This window comes from Pelobates fuscus, chromosome 6, assembly GCF_036172605.1.
Source record: "Pelobates fuscus isolate aPelFus1 chromosome 6, aPelFus1.pri, whole genome shotgun sequence".
Taxonomy (NCBI): Eukaryota; Metazoa; Chordata; class Amphibia; order Anura; family Pelobatidae; genus Pelobates; species Pelobates fuscus.
Genome location: NC_086322.1, coordinates 340,743 through 357,257, shown reverse-complemented (window position 1 = coordinate 357,257; position 16,515 = coordinate 340,743). Strand labels below are relative to the sequence as shown.

Genomic DNA, 16,515 nt, shown 5'->3' with positions numbered 1-16,515 from the left:
CAAACTGCCACGTGGCGGCCATGCCGCAACCAAAGTAGGCCACTCCCTAGTACACAAAGTGACCAAACGTACAGGAGACATTTTAACCCCAAAATCACAAGTTTTGAATCCCTTTTTAAAATTCTTCACCATACAACCTAAGGGATCCGGAATCGTTGACTGCGACGCACCCATACTTAACAATGGAACGTCGTCGACAACGAATACTATACACGCGTACTATTCAACAGTCACACCCGTTTCCTCTGGCAACAGCACCACGTGGTACGGTTACCAAGTGAAACGTACACAATAACAATAAACACTCAGGGAATTCCCGTACACACACAACTGTTACACCAGTCACTATATAATCAATATTATGCCCTTTGGCGTAACTATACAGTCACCCACGCTATAATTCTCTATATACGAATTACCCGTCTATAACACACCCCAGTAACATCGTCTTTTACAAATAGCGGTTACAGTACGGTTAGCATAGGTCAAAGCACAAGTTAAGGTCACAATACAATTATTAGTGGTTATGGTGTTAAACATGCAATGGACGACAATGATTAGTACTTATATACAGTGTCAGTAAATATACAGGGTTATGGTACCGTGCACTATAATACAGCAACACACTATTAACACTCTCGCTAGACGGCTGAGCTTGCGCTATCTAACAAGATATACACTTTACTAAACAATCTTTAACACATTTACAATTCCCAACTAAACTATTGGCCAGTACCTTGAATGGACTACCTAAAACTATATACACCCGTTTTGGTTAGCCACACTGCCCAATCACCACATATAGCGAGCTAGAGAACCGAATTTACACAGGCGCCTCTTAGTCGCACTATCAAAAGTCTAGTGGGTTCCAAATTTACACGCCTTCCCACTTAGCCCAGATAGGTTGAGAGCTAGCGAACCGAATTTACACAGGCGCCGCTTAGTCTCCCGGTCCCTCCGACTTAGCGAACGTAATATACACCCTAGAACGCTAGTCTAGACAAGACACCGGTGTCCGGCTAGGGCTATTTACACCAGGACCCCGCCTGACTAACAAAATCAAACGGTCTGACTAAAGAGCGTTCGATCGAGCGGTGCGCCTTCGCTCCTTCCCTCCGACAGAGGGGGCAGATACACAGATTCAAACCCCTTTGGGCCTACCGCACAATCGGTATACCCCTAGTGGGTCCTGCCGTCTAAAACAGCAGTTGTCTTACCTCCTCGTTCCTGAACCTGAGTTCACACTCATCGACGGGGACACCCCAGCACTTCTCACGTAGAGGCCGTTGATCTCCTGGACAACAGACCAGTGGCGCCGAGACGAAGGGAGGTCCACGCAGAAGTTCAGGGGTGCAGCCGTAGAGAACGTGGGCAAAGATAGACCGTCTCACGCCTCTGCCTCTCAGCTACCGTTGAACGATGAGCTTCCCGGCCAATGCACCAAATGATACCGGAGAAACTGACGGAAGCGAAGCACAGAGAGATGGACACAGGTTTCTTCAGGAAGGAAGAGATTCTTTATTGGATCACCGATCGGGACTCAGAGGGACTAACGTCACCAAAATACAGCAAGTTCTGAGCCCCGGACAATAGTGCAGGCTCCTTATATAGGTACATAACTCCTCCCATATTAAGTTCCACCCGCACATTCTCTTAACCAATCAATACAAATAAGAATTAACTTCCTGTTTGACCGCATGGCTTGTCCAGCACAATGGAGGAGGGGGAATACTACATCCTGTATTCTTGCACATGCTCCGTACACTACTGATCGTATCTTGCCTCGTGCAACCAACTGATCGATACGTCAGCATATGCACGTACACATGCCACGTGGTAATCTCGGCCTACTAAATTTATTTTTACCGAGATTCCACCACACTTGGTTTGTCTACTATTGCAAATGATATGCCATAATTTTCATTCCTGGGCTACCATACGGTCACAAAGGCAACATAACCAATCTGGCAAATTTCAATGTGAAAAATGTAACATGCTATATTTGACTCTGTAACTTCCCAAAACACCATAAAATCTGTACATAGGGGGTACTGTTATACACGTGAGACATCACTGAATACATATATGTGTTTTATTGCAGTAAAAGCAAACAGTATTATGACATTCAGTTAAAATGTCATGCAGAAATAAAAAAAAAAATCTTATTTCCTCCCATTCTTTAAAATATTATTCATATTAAATTATGTTTTATACCTGGCTGTGAATTATAGCTCCCAATCCCCCAAACATGAGCCCAGACTTCATGAAGGGGTAAAAACGGTCTGTTTAATGGTGGCCCCAGCTCAGCCTTTTATGCAGGTCCTCCAGCAAGGTATACTCCCACATGGACCTTTTTTCACAATGTTAATCACTCCCACAGAAACAGTAAAATCCCTCCCCTCTATCGTGGAGATAATTGGGTTAAGTAGCCATAGAAAACGTAAAGGATCATTATAGTGTCAGGAAAACAAAGCGGTTTTCCTGACTCTATAGTGTCCTGATGGGGGCCCACATAGACATAGAATACATAGATGCCGCATTGACCGCTACTGCCTGCTGGCGCTGACACAAGTGGTGCAAGTGGCATGCCGCAGCTGTGATTTCAGAGCTGGAGCATAGACCCCTCGACCCTCTAATGCAGCCATTCTTCTAGTATAACAATCCACAGTGGATCGGCAGACTGTAAACTCTAAACCCCAGTCCCAGTTGGGGAATTATGGGATCTGGTCTCAGGCTGTAGGCAGCAGCTACTATCACTTTCAGCCAGGCACTGTATTGGCATCTTGAACATTTTCCTAGGAAGAGGCAGAGGACTGACATTTAGGGGTAACACTGTTGAAGAACTCGGCCTTGGGTGATGGGAGTGGCCATCTGTAGCCTATTCACCGTATTCAACCTTGGGGTTTGGAATTTTCCTGATTTATTTTGATGAGCCACCACTGGCAGGAGTATCTGCAGTAACACAGAGTGTCTGGAGGGAGTATCTGCAGTAGCACAGGGTGTCTGGAGGGAGTATCTGCAGTAGCACATGGTGTCTGGGGGGAGTATCTGCAGTAACACAGGGTGTCTGGAGGGAGTATCTGAAGTAACACAGGGTGTCTGGAGGGATATCTGCAGTAGCACAGGGTGTCTGGAGGGAGTATCTGCAGTAACACAGAGTGTCTGGAGGGAGTATCTGCAGTAGCACAGGGTGTCTGGAGGGAGTATCTGCAGTAACACAGAGTGTCTGGAGGGAGTATCTGCAGTAACACAGAGTGTCTGGAGGGAGTATCTGCAGTAACACAGGGTGTCTGGAGGGAGTATCTGCAGTAACACAGAGTGTCTGGAGGGAGTATCTGCAGTAACACAGAGCGTCTGAGGGAGTATCTGCAGTAACACAGGGTGTCTGGGGGGAGTATCTGCAGTAACACAGGGTGTCTGGAGGGAGTATCTGCAGTAACACAGAGTGTCTGGAGGGAGTATCTGCAGTAACACAGGGTGTCTGGAGGGAGTATCTGCAGTAACACAGGGTGTCTGGAGGGAGTATCTGCAGTAACACAGGGTGTCTGGAGGGAGTATCTGCAGTAGCACAGGGTGTCTGGAGGGAGTATCTGCAGTAACACAGGGTGTCTGGGGGGAGTATCTGCAGTAACACAGGGTGTCTGGGGGGAGTATCTGCAGTAACACAGAGCGTCTGGAGGGAGTATATATATATCCCAGGGATCCTTAGGATAGGTGTCAATCCATATCTGCCAAGTGACCCTATGTAGGGGGAACAGTCTCTATTCACTTGGCAGATATGGATTAACACCTGTCCTCAGGGACCCTGATACACACTGGGGGGGGACCTACTGTCCTCCCCCCCTGGCCCCCACCCCTGAGCAGTGGGTGGGGGCCCTAAAAAAAACAATAAGGGGGGACCTACTGTCCCCCCCCAGCCCCCACCCCTTAGTGGTGGGTGGGGGCCCTAAATAAAAATCCCCCCCCCCCAATCAAAGGTGACTCGGGGTCCTCAAGCCCCTACTCACCCACCCCCCCACCCCAAAAATAGTTACCCCCTACCTACCCCCCTCACCCTAAAAAATAGTGAAGGGGGAATAAAATAACTAACCTGTAAAGAAAAATTAAACTTACCATTTGACTGCTTCTTTTTTCTAAAATCTTCTTTTTTCAGCCCCAAAAAAGGCCAAATAAAAAGCCATAAGAACCGACACAATTTAAAAAAAAAAGAAAAAAAAAAAACGAGCGCAAAAAAAAAAATCCATCTTCACCCATGGAGGGCTCCGTGTCAGTGTGTATCAGGGATCCTTAGGATAGGTGTCAATCCATATCTGCCAAGTGACCCTATGTAGGGGGAACAGTCCCTATTCTGCTCTGTGTCAGTGTCTGGAGGGAGTATCTGCAGTAACACAGAGTGTCTGGAGGGAGTATCTGCAGTAACACAGAGTGTCTGGGCGGAGTATCTGCAGTAACACAGAGTGTCTGGGCGGAGTATCTGCAGTAATACAGAGTGTCTGGGCGGAGTATCTGCAGTAACACAGAGTGTCTGGAGGGAGTATCTGCAGTAACACAGAGTGTCTGTAGGGAGTATCTGCAGTAACACAGAGTGTCTGGGGGGAGTATCTGCAGTAACACAGAGTGTCTGGGGGGAGTATCTGCAGTAATACAGAGTGTCTGGAGGGAGTATCTGCAGTAACACAGAGTGTCTGGAGGGAGTATCTGCAGTAACACAGAGTGTCTGGGGGGAGTATCTGCAGTAACACAGGGTGTCTGGAGGGAGTATCTGCAGTAATACAGAGTGTCTGGAGGGAGTATCTGCAGTAACACAGAGTGTCTGGAGGGAGACTCTGCAGTAACACAGGGTGTCTGGAGGGAGTATCTGCAGTAACACAGAGTGTCTGGAGGGAGTATCTGCAGTAACACAGGGTGTCTGGAGGGAGTATCTGCAGTAACACAGAGTGTCTGGGGGGAGTATCTGCAGTAACACAGAGTGTCTGGGGGGAGTATCTGCAGTAACACAGGGTGTCTGGAGGGAGTATCTGCAGTAACACAGGGTGTCTGGAGGGAGTATCTGCAGTAACACAGGGTGTCTGGAGGGAGTATCTGCAGTAACACAGGGTGTCTGGAGGGAGTATCTGCAGTAACACAGGGTGTCTGGAAGGAGTATCTGCAGTAACACAGGGTGTCTGGAGGGAGTATCTGCAGTAACACAGAGTGTCTGGGGGGAGTATCTGCAGTAACACAGAGTGTCTGGAGGGAGTATCTGCAGTAACACAGGGTGTCTGGAGGGAGTATCTGCAGTAACACAGAGTGTCTGGGGGGAGTATCTGCAGTAACACAGAGTGTCTGGGGGTAGTATCTACTTGTAACATTTATATGCACTAAAAAAAAAAAAAAAAAAAAAATGTAAAAAAAAAAAATGGTTGCAGCTTCCGAATTAATCTAAAATGGATGCTGTCCGGTAGGTGGGAGGGTCTGCTAGGGAGGGTGTGCTGCTGATTGGCTGGAATGTGTCTGCTGACTGTGAGGTACAGCATATCAAGCATTTTGATCGCATGCAATTTGGTCGCATGCATTTTGGTCGTGACAAATTGGTCGAATTACACTGTTTGTGCATTTTGATCGCATGCAATTTGGTCGCCATTCATTTTGGCCGCATTTTGATATAAGGTGTCATTTGGGTAATATAAGGTGTCAATATCTTAGGGTAAGCGTTAGGGTAAGGGTTAGGGTTAGGGTTAGGGTTAGGGATAGGGTTAGGGATAGGGTTAGGGTTAGGGTTAGGGTTAGATCAAAATATCTCCCCTGCCGGCTCAAGCACAACAGATTAGCCTGGAGAGAGGCTCTGAAGTGCTCCGTTCCATTTTGGATACAGAGCACAGCGCCTCCAGGCTGCACGCAGGGCAGCCCTCTCGCGATCTCCGATATTTTCAGAGCGTTGCCATGGCAACGCTCTGAAAATATCGGAGATCGCGAGAGGAAGGCATGGTCTGTACCCTGCGGAGGTACAGACCACATCACTAGCCCACTGGATCACCAGGGATGATCAGCAGCTTGCTCCCTCTTCCCCCCTGCAAAGTAAGGTAATAAGGGGAAAGGGGAGTAAATGTGTAGTTTTTTTTTTATTTAAATTCTGAAACAATCAAAATTAATTATAGGGTCAAAACTACTTCCCTAACTATATTCAACCTTAAAATGTGTTCAAAACCAATAAAAAAAATATTTTTTTTTATGGTAAAAATGGCGACAAAAATGCATGCAATCACAATGCCATGCGACCAAAATGCATGGCGACCAGATTGCCTCGACCAAAATGCATGCGACCAAAATGCATGCGACCAAAATGCCCTAAACCGAGGTACAGGATCAAAGTTTACTCAATGATAAAGAATAGGGGGCGGACCAAACATCGCATGTGTTCGCCCGCGGTGGTGGACGCGAACATGCTATGTTCGCCAGGAACTATTCGCCAGCGAACCGTTCAGGACATCACTAATGGAAACTTAAGAGGGATGTAGAGGAACAAAACTTGTGTGGACTAACTGAAATGAAATTAGTTAAGGTAATGCTGACTTTGGTCTCACTGTGCCATGTTCCCTTTCTTCTAACCTGGTTCAAATGCATGTGATTATAATGCTGTTGTTTGCTGGATATTGTTTTGTCTGTTTTATTGCTGGTATGCGCATCGAGACCCTATGGGTAATAAGACTGCGTTTAAGAATTTTTAATAAATAAATAAATAAATAATACACTCACTACATCCACCTTTTCTCTGTCTCAGACTGTATACCAGGAGCTTCTTCCTTCTAGTAAGAAGGTTAGGATAGAAGTGGACCAGCGAATACTAGTCCTTAGAAAGCATAGAGATAGCGCATCATTAGATGCATTTATGCCAAGCTCAGGAAGCTGTTGGCCAGCATGCATGATTGGCAGGCAGCCTGACATGTATTCATGCTAGACTAGACTTCCAATTCTTTGGGCAGACACGCCTCCTTTTTGGGCATGTTCGGCCCTTTCGGAAGTTCTGGTTACATGATCCGCGTCACTGGCCCGCCCTTTTACACCGCCCATTGACTTACTGCTTCGCTTGACACTGCTGTTAGGTAGTATGGATTTACTTGAAAGATGAAAGCATCATTTATAGAGATAGTTTAGCACATTTTAAGAGAATCTTCTAAAGCTGCATCCTATGAGTTTCCCTCCGGCAACATCTCCACCAGATACATAATGCTTGGGAGGTATGTCTGTTTTAGTGTTTTTGGTCGATAAGATTCTGTACTTAGGCCCCTCATAATTGTCAGCACCAGGCCCACTGGGCTCTTAATCCGCCCCTGACCACTCCAATGGGCAGAAGTGGTCTGGGTGCCTGGAGGGTTTAACTGGTGTTCTAGGAGGGGAATAAAACAGTCAAACTAAGTCCATAAAACAGGACCGATCTGGATGAACAACATATCCAGTTAAAAGTCCAAGGGGCAGAAACAGTGCCTTTAAAATCCAATATGCCCAAATAGTGTTTTTAAAGGGCAATATATCCCAGGGGCCATAGTCACAGGGCAAGAGGCTGGCAAGCAGGCCTCTCCAAGTACAAATGGCGAGGTTACTTTCGCCACAGTGGGTTTCTGTGGCGGGAGCTGGTGGCTTGCAGAGCAGTGTATTGACGGAGTGTGGTGGGTTTCTGTGGTGGGAGCTGGTGGTTTGCAGAGCAGTGTATTGGCGGAGTGTGGTGGGTTTCTGTGGCGGTGACTGTGGTGGGAGCTGGTTTCTTGCAGAGCAGTGTATTGGCGGAGTGTGGTGGGTTTCTGTGGCGGCGACTGTGGTGGGAGCTGGTTTCTTGCAGAGCAGTGTATTGGCGGAGTGTGGTGGGTTTCTGTGGTGGTGAGAGTGGAGGCATGTGGAGCAAAGTGTGCCAAACATGGTATCTTGTACAGAATATGATCTGCATGCATTTACAGTACTCTGATCTCATTGTACTCTGAGCTTTGTCCTCTCAGTGCACTCTGCCCTTTGCTCACCCTCCATGCTCTTCAACCCGGCCCGCAATCCGCGCTCTGCCCCCGCATTTCATGTATGATTTTCTTTGCTCTGCACTATTTTTCATCAGTGTTTAAAATCTTTGCTCGTTCCTTTCTGTTATCTGTTTGCCATTTTTCTTCCATAGATTGTATCTAGAGCGGCAGAAACCAGCTTTCCGCCTGCACTCTGTGCAGTGTACCGGTTCTGAGGTCCACCTGTCTCTCTGCCCTATGGACTTCTACAAAGTGAACAGCTCCAGCACATGTGATGGCTCTCCAGTTGTAGTGAGCTGTAGTATGGGACATGCAATTTCCTCATCACTTCTATCCAATAAAAAGAAAAAAGTGACCGCCCAGAGGGAGGTTAGTCTTATCTTGCCACAATTTATTCCATATTTTCCATTCTTGGTGGCACTTTGTAATAAAGCAATGTAGAGCCTCCAGCAGGGGGAGCTGCTGACATCATCAGTGAAAAGGAATGTAGTTAAAGGGTTAGGGTACCAAAAACCATGACCACTTCAGTGTTGTACAACAAAAATAGTGATAAACAATGTGCAAGGCAAATGTACGGATATTATTTGCATGACTTCCAACAATAAAATTATTGTACATACTAAAATGACAATTGTTGGTAATTCAAAGTCAATTTCAAGTTACCGGCCAAAGTAGATACATTGGAAACATTTAGCTAGGCTAAATGTTTTTGTGTCAAATTTTAATTTCACTTTGAATACACGGGGTTATTCTCTAAACGCTGTCCATCTGGCCAAATTCTGGTAAAAATTACCGAATTTCCACTGCATATCAAAACTAAACCATATTACGTGGCAGCTGGGGGAATATGGCATAATAAATATTGATTCCCATATGCAGTTTATTAATTTGTTTTTTTACTTGTTTGCCCACTGTCTGCTAGTTCTGTCAGTGGGCAAATCGATTGGATTTGTAGCATTTGATCATGATTTCATTACAAAACCAAAGATTGCACAGACATGGTCTGAACAATGTATTTCCAAAACTTGTGTTTGACTCCAGTACATTCCTCATGGACCAAGGCATATCCACAAAACATCAGCATTCCACTGAACCTGATGAAGAATAATATAATCTCATTGCTCCACCATCACACCATCCCTGGTGACACCATGCTTCACTAGTTAGAGTAAATTTTAATGGCACCAACATTTAGCCCAGATTAAGTCCTCAGGCAGATTTTTGTATTTTCACAGGAGACTATCAGGCTTAAGGGTGGATCACGTCCCGGAGAAGGGCGTGTGGAGATCCTAAAAAATGGTCAATGGGGGACAGTTTGTGATGATCGATGGGACCTTCAGGCAGCGAGTGTGGTGTGTCGAGAATTGGGTTTTGGGAGTGCCAAGGAGGCTCTGACTGGAGCTCGTATGGGTCAAGGTAAGATGTTCGATATTACTACGTCTTTAGTAGGTTTACCTATTCTCCTCTCAGACATCTGAACAGCTTTGCATTAAATATACTAACTATACCCTTCTATATCTCCCCTCTAACCATCTCTATTCAACTTACATAGTTACGTAGCTGAAAGGAGACATGCCTCCAAGTTCACCCTTTCTCACATTTGTTTTTGCGGTTGTTCCAAAAGATGGCAAAAAAAACCAGTCTGATGCGCTTCCAATTAACAAACTAGGAAAAAAGTTCCTTCTTGACCCCAAAATGGCAGTCTAATATCTCCGTGGGTCAAGAAGCTATTACCCTACTAACTAAAAATGATATCACTGTATATTATGTTTTTGTAAATATTTATCCAATTGCCATTTAAACATCTGTATAGACTCTGATAAAACCACCTGTTCAGGCAGAGAATTCAACATCCTTATTGTTCTTACTGTAAAAACAAAACAAAACCTTTACTTTGCCTTATACCCAATCTCCTTTCTTCCAGTCTAAATGTGTGACCTTGTGTCCTATGTATAGTCCATGTTTATGAACAGGGTAACGGATCACCTGGTACCCCAACTGGGTACCTCCGCCAAAGGACCGCTTCCTAGCTGGAACAGTGGGTAAAACCTCAGCACTCTTGCCCTCAGTCTCCTTGGCTTGACTGGGGTCCTGGAACCGCCACCTCCTTCCTGGAGCTCTGATACACCCAGGCACTGGACGACACTCAGTCCAGGGAGCTCTTGAACCGAATGGGGAATTAGCTCTGGTCCTCACAAGGACTTTCCCTGTTGAATCTCCTGCAAGCTGGAACAGCAGACACAGGAGCAAAATCTTATTTCCCTCCAATAACAGGACGACACACAGTTTTGGAGTATAAGCTGGAATAGCTTTTAATGGAGGCGCACTGGCCTTTTATGCAAGTTTCCCAACACTCCCAGGTGGACCTTGTTGGGCACAAAGTGATCAACCAATAAAAACATAGTCATACAGTGAGACACTCCCATACACAAACAATAGAATCCCTCCTCTGTGCTTGGGAGATAATTGAATCAGGAACTGTACTAATCTAACCTAATTATCTCCAAGCACAGAAAAAACATACAATTTTATGAAACCCCCAAAAGTTCCTTAAAAACACACAAAACCCCATAAACATCCCGTGATAGCCCCGATCTGGGTGAACAACATATCTAAAAATCACCCAGATCAGTTCAGGGTTTCAGGAATTTCCTGGAAGTCATAGTTTTCACTGACCGCAAGCATGGCCCCATGCCCAAAACAGTTCAAAGGGAAATCAGTGCTAACAGTTGGTCAAGTCCAGTAGTCTTTTACAGGTTTCCCTGCAGGGCCCATAGTCTGTGGGCTGGAGGCTGGCAAGCAGGCCCCTCCAAGATCTCGTGGCAAACTCACTTGAAAAGGTTCCAGACAATGGTTTGTATTGAATATCAGAAAAGTGTAACTTTGATAAAGTGCCAAAATGCAGTCTAAAAGACAGAACTACCTCCAATAGTTTTAAACTAACGGCGAAAGCTAAAACTATTCCAAGTAGAGGGGGACTGAAAGACATTCAAGCTAGCAAACATAGCTGCCCCAGTCGCCAGGGCTCGATTGGGGTCCTCCTGGCACTTCTCCTTCCTGGAACAGGGTAGTGAAAATAGCTCTATTCCCTCCCCCCACCCCTCAGTAACTGGACTACCTACATTTTTGGAAGTACAACTGACATTATTCAGCAAAACTCTGCATTTTATGCACAGAACCCCAGCATGGTGTCTCCATACAATACAATTCAATCCCCGATCAGACCTCTATGTCTGGTAGATAACGGAGTCAAGGACTGGTAAGTTAATTATCTCCCAGATACAGAGAGACAAACAAACCGAAAAGTTTAACAAAACATAGTTAAAACATAACTGTCCTATATCCTCAAATAGCCCTGGTCTGAGGGCTCAAGTTGTCCAAATAGCACTCAGATCCATCCAGTGTAGTGAAATCACCACCGGGGTAAAGTTCTGAACGGCTGCACACGTGGTCCATGCACAAAATAGTTCCAGAGTATATTGTGCTTTGGCCGGTCAACTGTCTGGGGCTTCTGCGCATGAAATTCGAAGTGCTCCTCCTGGCTCTCAGGGAACAATTGTTCCTCACAGTCTCGAACTCCTACCCTCCAAAAAAGTGCTCTCCTGGCAGGTCAGCAAGGGAATCACAACACCGGACCAAGATGAACGGGAACCCCAAAGTCCTCTAGGGTTGTGACAAGCGCTCCTTCACACAAACATTTGTTACAGACTCCTGGAGGAGTGTGGAAGATGGCCTCCTGCCCACCGGCTATGGTCCACGTCAGAGACACAGTTTGGGAGTTACCCTGCCCAGCCGCCATTTCCCTAGGTTTTCCTTTCTCACGGATGAAACCGAATGCTAGTTCCCTGCCGGCCGTTCGCATGAACCAAACCCACGAATGGTCCTTAGTCCATAGCAATCGCTATGGAACTAAAATTAGGACTTTGTGGGTCCCCGATCACCTCAGCGGGACTTAGCCATGAATCGTATGGGACTGTTTTTGGCATGAGGTGACTGTGCGGTTCCCGGACAACTTGGTCTGGGTTTTGAAGCAAATCCGCTAGTAGAGCGCTTTTTGGAGGGAAGGTGCCTGAGACTAAGGGGATCAAACGCTACCTGAGAGACAGGCAGAGCAGGAGCTCCCAAAAGTTGACCATCAAAAGCACCAAACCCCCTGGAACTTTTGGGCATAGAACCACGTGTGCGGCCGGTCAGAACTTTAACATGGTGGTGTTTCCCCTACACTGCATGGATCTGAGCGCTATTTGGAGAACTTGGATGATCAGATCAGGGCTATTTTTTTTTTTTTAATGTTTTTATTATGTTTTGGAGTACTTTTATGTTCATGACAAAGGAGCATTTACCACACTGACGTAGAAGACAGAGTATGCCGCAACAACGTGAGGATCAGAGGAATACCAAACTGTTATAGAGGATGACCTGTCATCTTATCTCAAAGCTCTGCTTAAAACTGTGGTTCCTAAACTGCCAGAAAAAGAATGGCATTTGGACAGAGTGCACAATTTGTCAAAGCCCAGAAATCTGCTAGACTGTATCCCGAAAAATACAATAATTCGGCTTCACTTTTTCCAAACGAAAGAAAAATTAATGCAGTCTGCAAGAAAATGGAAAACCTTTCCTGAACCATTCCAAGCAATATCGCTATATGCAGATTTATCTGTCTGCACATTGGAAAGAACATTTTCAGAAGGGACAGTGCCTGAGCGCACACTTTCTCATATTGCTGGGGTTACCCAACAAAATGATTAATCTGGAGGAATGCCATGCTGCATGTCTGGAAAATACTGCAATCCTGGAATTTTATATGCAAAGAAAGTGCAAATAATGAACAAATCACAACCAAACCTCAACTTGGAAGAATGACAATGGAATGGTCAGACGTTCCAATAAGTTCTCTGTAGCGGGACCTGAGTAACCTGGCTATTTATCCCCTTTGGTTAGAGCAGGTAAGATCCATTTCCCCAGTAACAGGGCGGGACACAGTTCGAGGATACAACGTTTGACAATGTTTACTGGGCACACAGCTTTTTATGCACAGACCCCCACAGGTGGTCTCCATCCAGCACAACACAAAACACATACAGGAAGGGGCTGGGAAACAGATTACACTCTCCCGCTCTGGCAGATACTAACAGGACACAGGGACCGAGTCGCGTAGTCCACGATGGTCAGAATGTACTTCTTCCCAGAGGGACTAGGCTTGGCTAGGGGACCTATGATGTCGATGTAGCAAACTCACCCCTTTAATGGAGTTTGCCATGTATTCTTGGAGGGGGCTGCTGGCCCGCCTCCTACCCAGTGATTATGGTCCCGGGAAGATGTGGCCTTTAAGTACAAAATTTGGGCATATTGGATTTGTTTGGTGCTGCTAGCCCTTTAAGAACCATTTTGGGGCATGGAGAAAATTTGGGACAATGCCCCTTTAAATCTGTGTCCCCAGACCTATTTGGGACAAGGCCCCTTTAAGACTGTGTCCCCAGGTCCCCAGACTTTGAAAATAACTTTTAAATGGCTTTTTCCCTTATGGTTCGGTAATTGGGGCTTACCGAGCCATTCACTGCACAGGCGGACCACCCAGAACTGGAAGTGTGCAGGCAATTTACCACCCAGGCTGGGAGCCTGCTGTAGTTAAATTGCCGAACGCTGGGGGGCCGCCGTTCGGGCAAACAAACACGTGGCGGTGGCCATCCTTTTTGTATTCAATGCGGTCAGCGGTGTGTGGAGCCAAATTCATGGAACTGAAATCGGCTACACAGTTCTGCGAACACCGCTGAGCCTTACCTTCTCCCACAATGATTTTGCATACGGCGATGTTTTCAGCCTGAAATAGACCGACCGCACAGCCCAAATCTATGGAACTGTTTTGGGCATGAAAATGTGAATGCGGTCGGTCAAAAAGAGACCGCCAGCTAACTTTTTTTTTTTTTTTAATTCTTTATTTTTGTCGTGCAGGTTATTACAAAGCATAGTCAGACACCACAACAGCGTGCTTGCATAGTTAAACATAGGATTAACAGTGGCATGAACGTACGTGAGCCTCTAGTTCTCGTGGGTTATGGGCTTTGTGTGTGACTCCGTTGTGGGTAAAAATAACCATTCTTGGGTTCCCCCATTTGTATGCTATGTCCGCTTTGCGTAGCGTTGCAGTTGCGGTTGTAGTGTTCTGCGCCAGGAGAGTGTACCTTCCGTGAGGTCTGGAAACACCTTAATGATTGCGCCTTCAAAAGTTAATGGGGTTTTCCCCCTGATTGTGGCTAGCAGTGAGGTTTTATCCTGCATAGATTGAAATCGGATGAGCGGCACGGAGGAGCGGCGCGGAGGAGGAGGCAGCGACGAGGGACATCGCCGCTGCCTCAGGTAAGTGACTGAAGGGGTTTTCACCCCTTCAGTAACTGGGGATTGGTGGGTGGGAGGGAGAGGGACCCTCCAGTGCCAGGAAAACGGATTGTTTTCCTGGCACTGGAGTTTCCCTTTAAGTGTTATAGCTATAAGGATATAAGGTAGTGACAATATAGTCCATCACAATGAATTTTGAACTATATTTGATGTATGAAATAGGGTGATTATACCAATACTTGTAGATCCAATATAGCAAAGATAAGGAATGAGGTAATTTGTTAATGAACATGTGACAAACGCTCTTTTCCACAGACGTTTGCCACAAACTCCTGAAGGAGTGTGGAAGCTTGCCCTGCTGCCCTCAGACTATGGTCCGGGTCGGAGACCCTGTTCGAGAGTTACCTTGCACAGCCACCCCTTAACAGCTTTCCCTCTGTGCCCCTGGTTCGGAACTTTCCATTCTCACAAATTGAACTTAATGTTAGCTCCCTGGCGGCCGTTTGCATGAATAAATCCACAAACTGTCCTCACCGGTACTTAGCCATGACCGCTATGGAACTAATTTCGTCATGAGAACTTCGTGTGCACTAGCTGTGAATCTTATGGAACTGTTTTCAGCTAGGTGACCTTTTCTCTGGCGGTTCTCTGGCAACTTGGTCCATTGTTTTGAACCACTGGCAACCTGCCAGGAGAGCACATTTTGGAGGGAAGGTGCCTGAGACTAAGAGGAACAAACGCTCCCTGGGAGCAAGACGGAGCACCTTAAATTTTGCCCGCTGGAGCTTCCGAAAGTTGCTTTGGAACTGTTTGGGGCTAGGACCATATGTGCAGCCAATCAGAACTTTGGCGGTGTTTCCCCCTATACTGCATGTGGGGTTACTGTATGTTTTTATTATGTTTTGGGGTTCTTTTATGTTTTGTGTTGGGCTCTCTGTTCCTGGGAGATAATTAGCGTAACAGTCTTGAACTCCATTATCTCCCAGGCCCAGAGATTCCTGGGAGGGGCTTGTATTGTATTGTATTGTATTGACTGACTGACAGACACACACACACACACACACACACACTGACAGACAGACACATACACTGACAGACAGACACACTGACAGACACACGCACTTACACATTCTTGCACACACATACTTTTTTTTTTACTGCTCCTTACCTTATGGAGCCGATGTGGGGCCTCTCCCTGGGGCCCTTCCTGCTCCTCACTGCTCCGTCGCGTGGTTTGGTGATACAGAGTGCCGGTATTGGACGTCATATTCCGGCGCCCCTCTTCACTTCAGAAGGTGCGCGGGAGGGAGCAGGTTGGAGCAGGAAGGCTGAGCTCCTTTGCTGCATCCACCGTCCCATCCTCCCCGGCCGGGTAAGTGTTAGCAGAGTAGGCACCTGCAATGTGGGTAAAGCAGGTGCCTACTCTGCTATAACACCAGCATGTACTCGTGGCTCGCCGGGCCACAAAGATGGTCCTTGTGGACCGCATGGGGCCCGTGGGCCATGAGTTTGACATGCTTGATTTACAACAACAACAGATAAAAACAAAAAGGATAAAACACAGACTTACTTAGGTTTTCTAAGTAAAATGTCTGCCCAGGGGGTCTCTGGCAAGGAAGGATTATGGTGATTCACTCAAAATTGGGTCTTGGCCCCAAGCAAGTACACCAACACCCCTCCAAATTATTGGATATGCACCATGTGGATTATCAAGTCTTGCCCAGGTGTGGAGTTAAGGCGTACCTATAGAAATAATGGGTGACCATCTCCATTGTTCCAGACCAACGTCAATCCAAATGGAAACATTTGGCTCTATCTTCTTTTATGTACCTGCCACAGAAATAATAAAGAAATAATCCATGAATTTGTTATTTTCCCAATCCACGCCCCACCCTCAATCTAATAGGATTGACATCACAATTCCTTCCCCTATGGTCAAGTCAGGCCACTCATGTTTGGGCTTGTTTAGAAGATGGTGGTTGTCACATTCCAAATATAACAAAAATGAGGGTAAATTATTATTCTGTGGGGTAAATATGAATGTTTTTTCCTTCCTGGATATGATACTAGAACAAGGCTAATGACCATTAACATATTAAAGGATTGAACTATCAATTGAGAGTTTCAGGCCATATGGTCAAAGTCAGTTAGTTTACATTGAAACTAGACATGCAGGCAGCTCAAGTGTAAAATG

General features: G+C 46.1%; 1 protein-coding gene across 10 annotated transcripts in view; it reads left to right on the top strand.

The window, feature by feature from the left end:
- The window catches only part of LOXL3 (lysyl oxidase like 3), a 337,537-nt gene that overhangs the window by 197,379 nt on the left and 123,643 nt on the right, over window positions 1-16,515 (top strand). For all 10 annotated transcript variants that reach the window (XM_063457482.1, XM_063457481.1, XM_063457485.1 and 7 more), the window contains 2 exons: window positions 8,138-8,354; window positions 9,221-9,401. In XM_063457482.1, coding sequence (XP_063313552.1) covers window positions 8,138-8,354; window positions 9,221-9,401 — 398 coding nt within the window. The remainder of the gene's footprint in view (window positions 1-8,137; window positions 8,355-9,220; window positions 9,402-16,515) is intronic.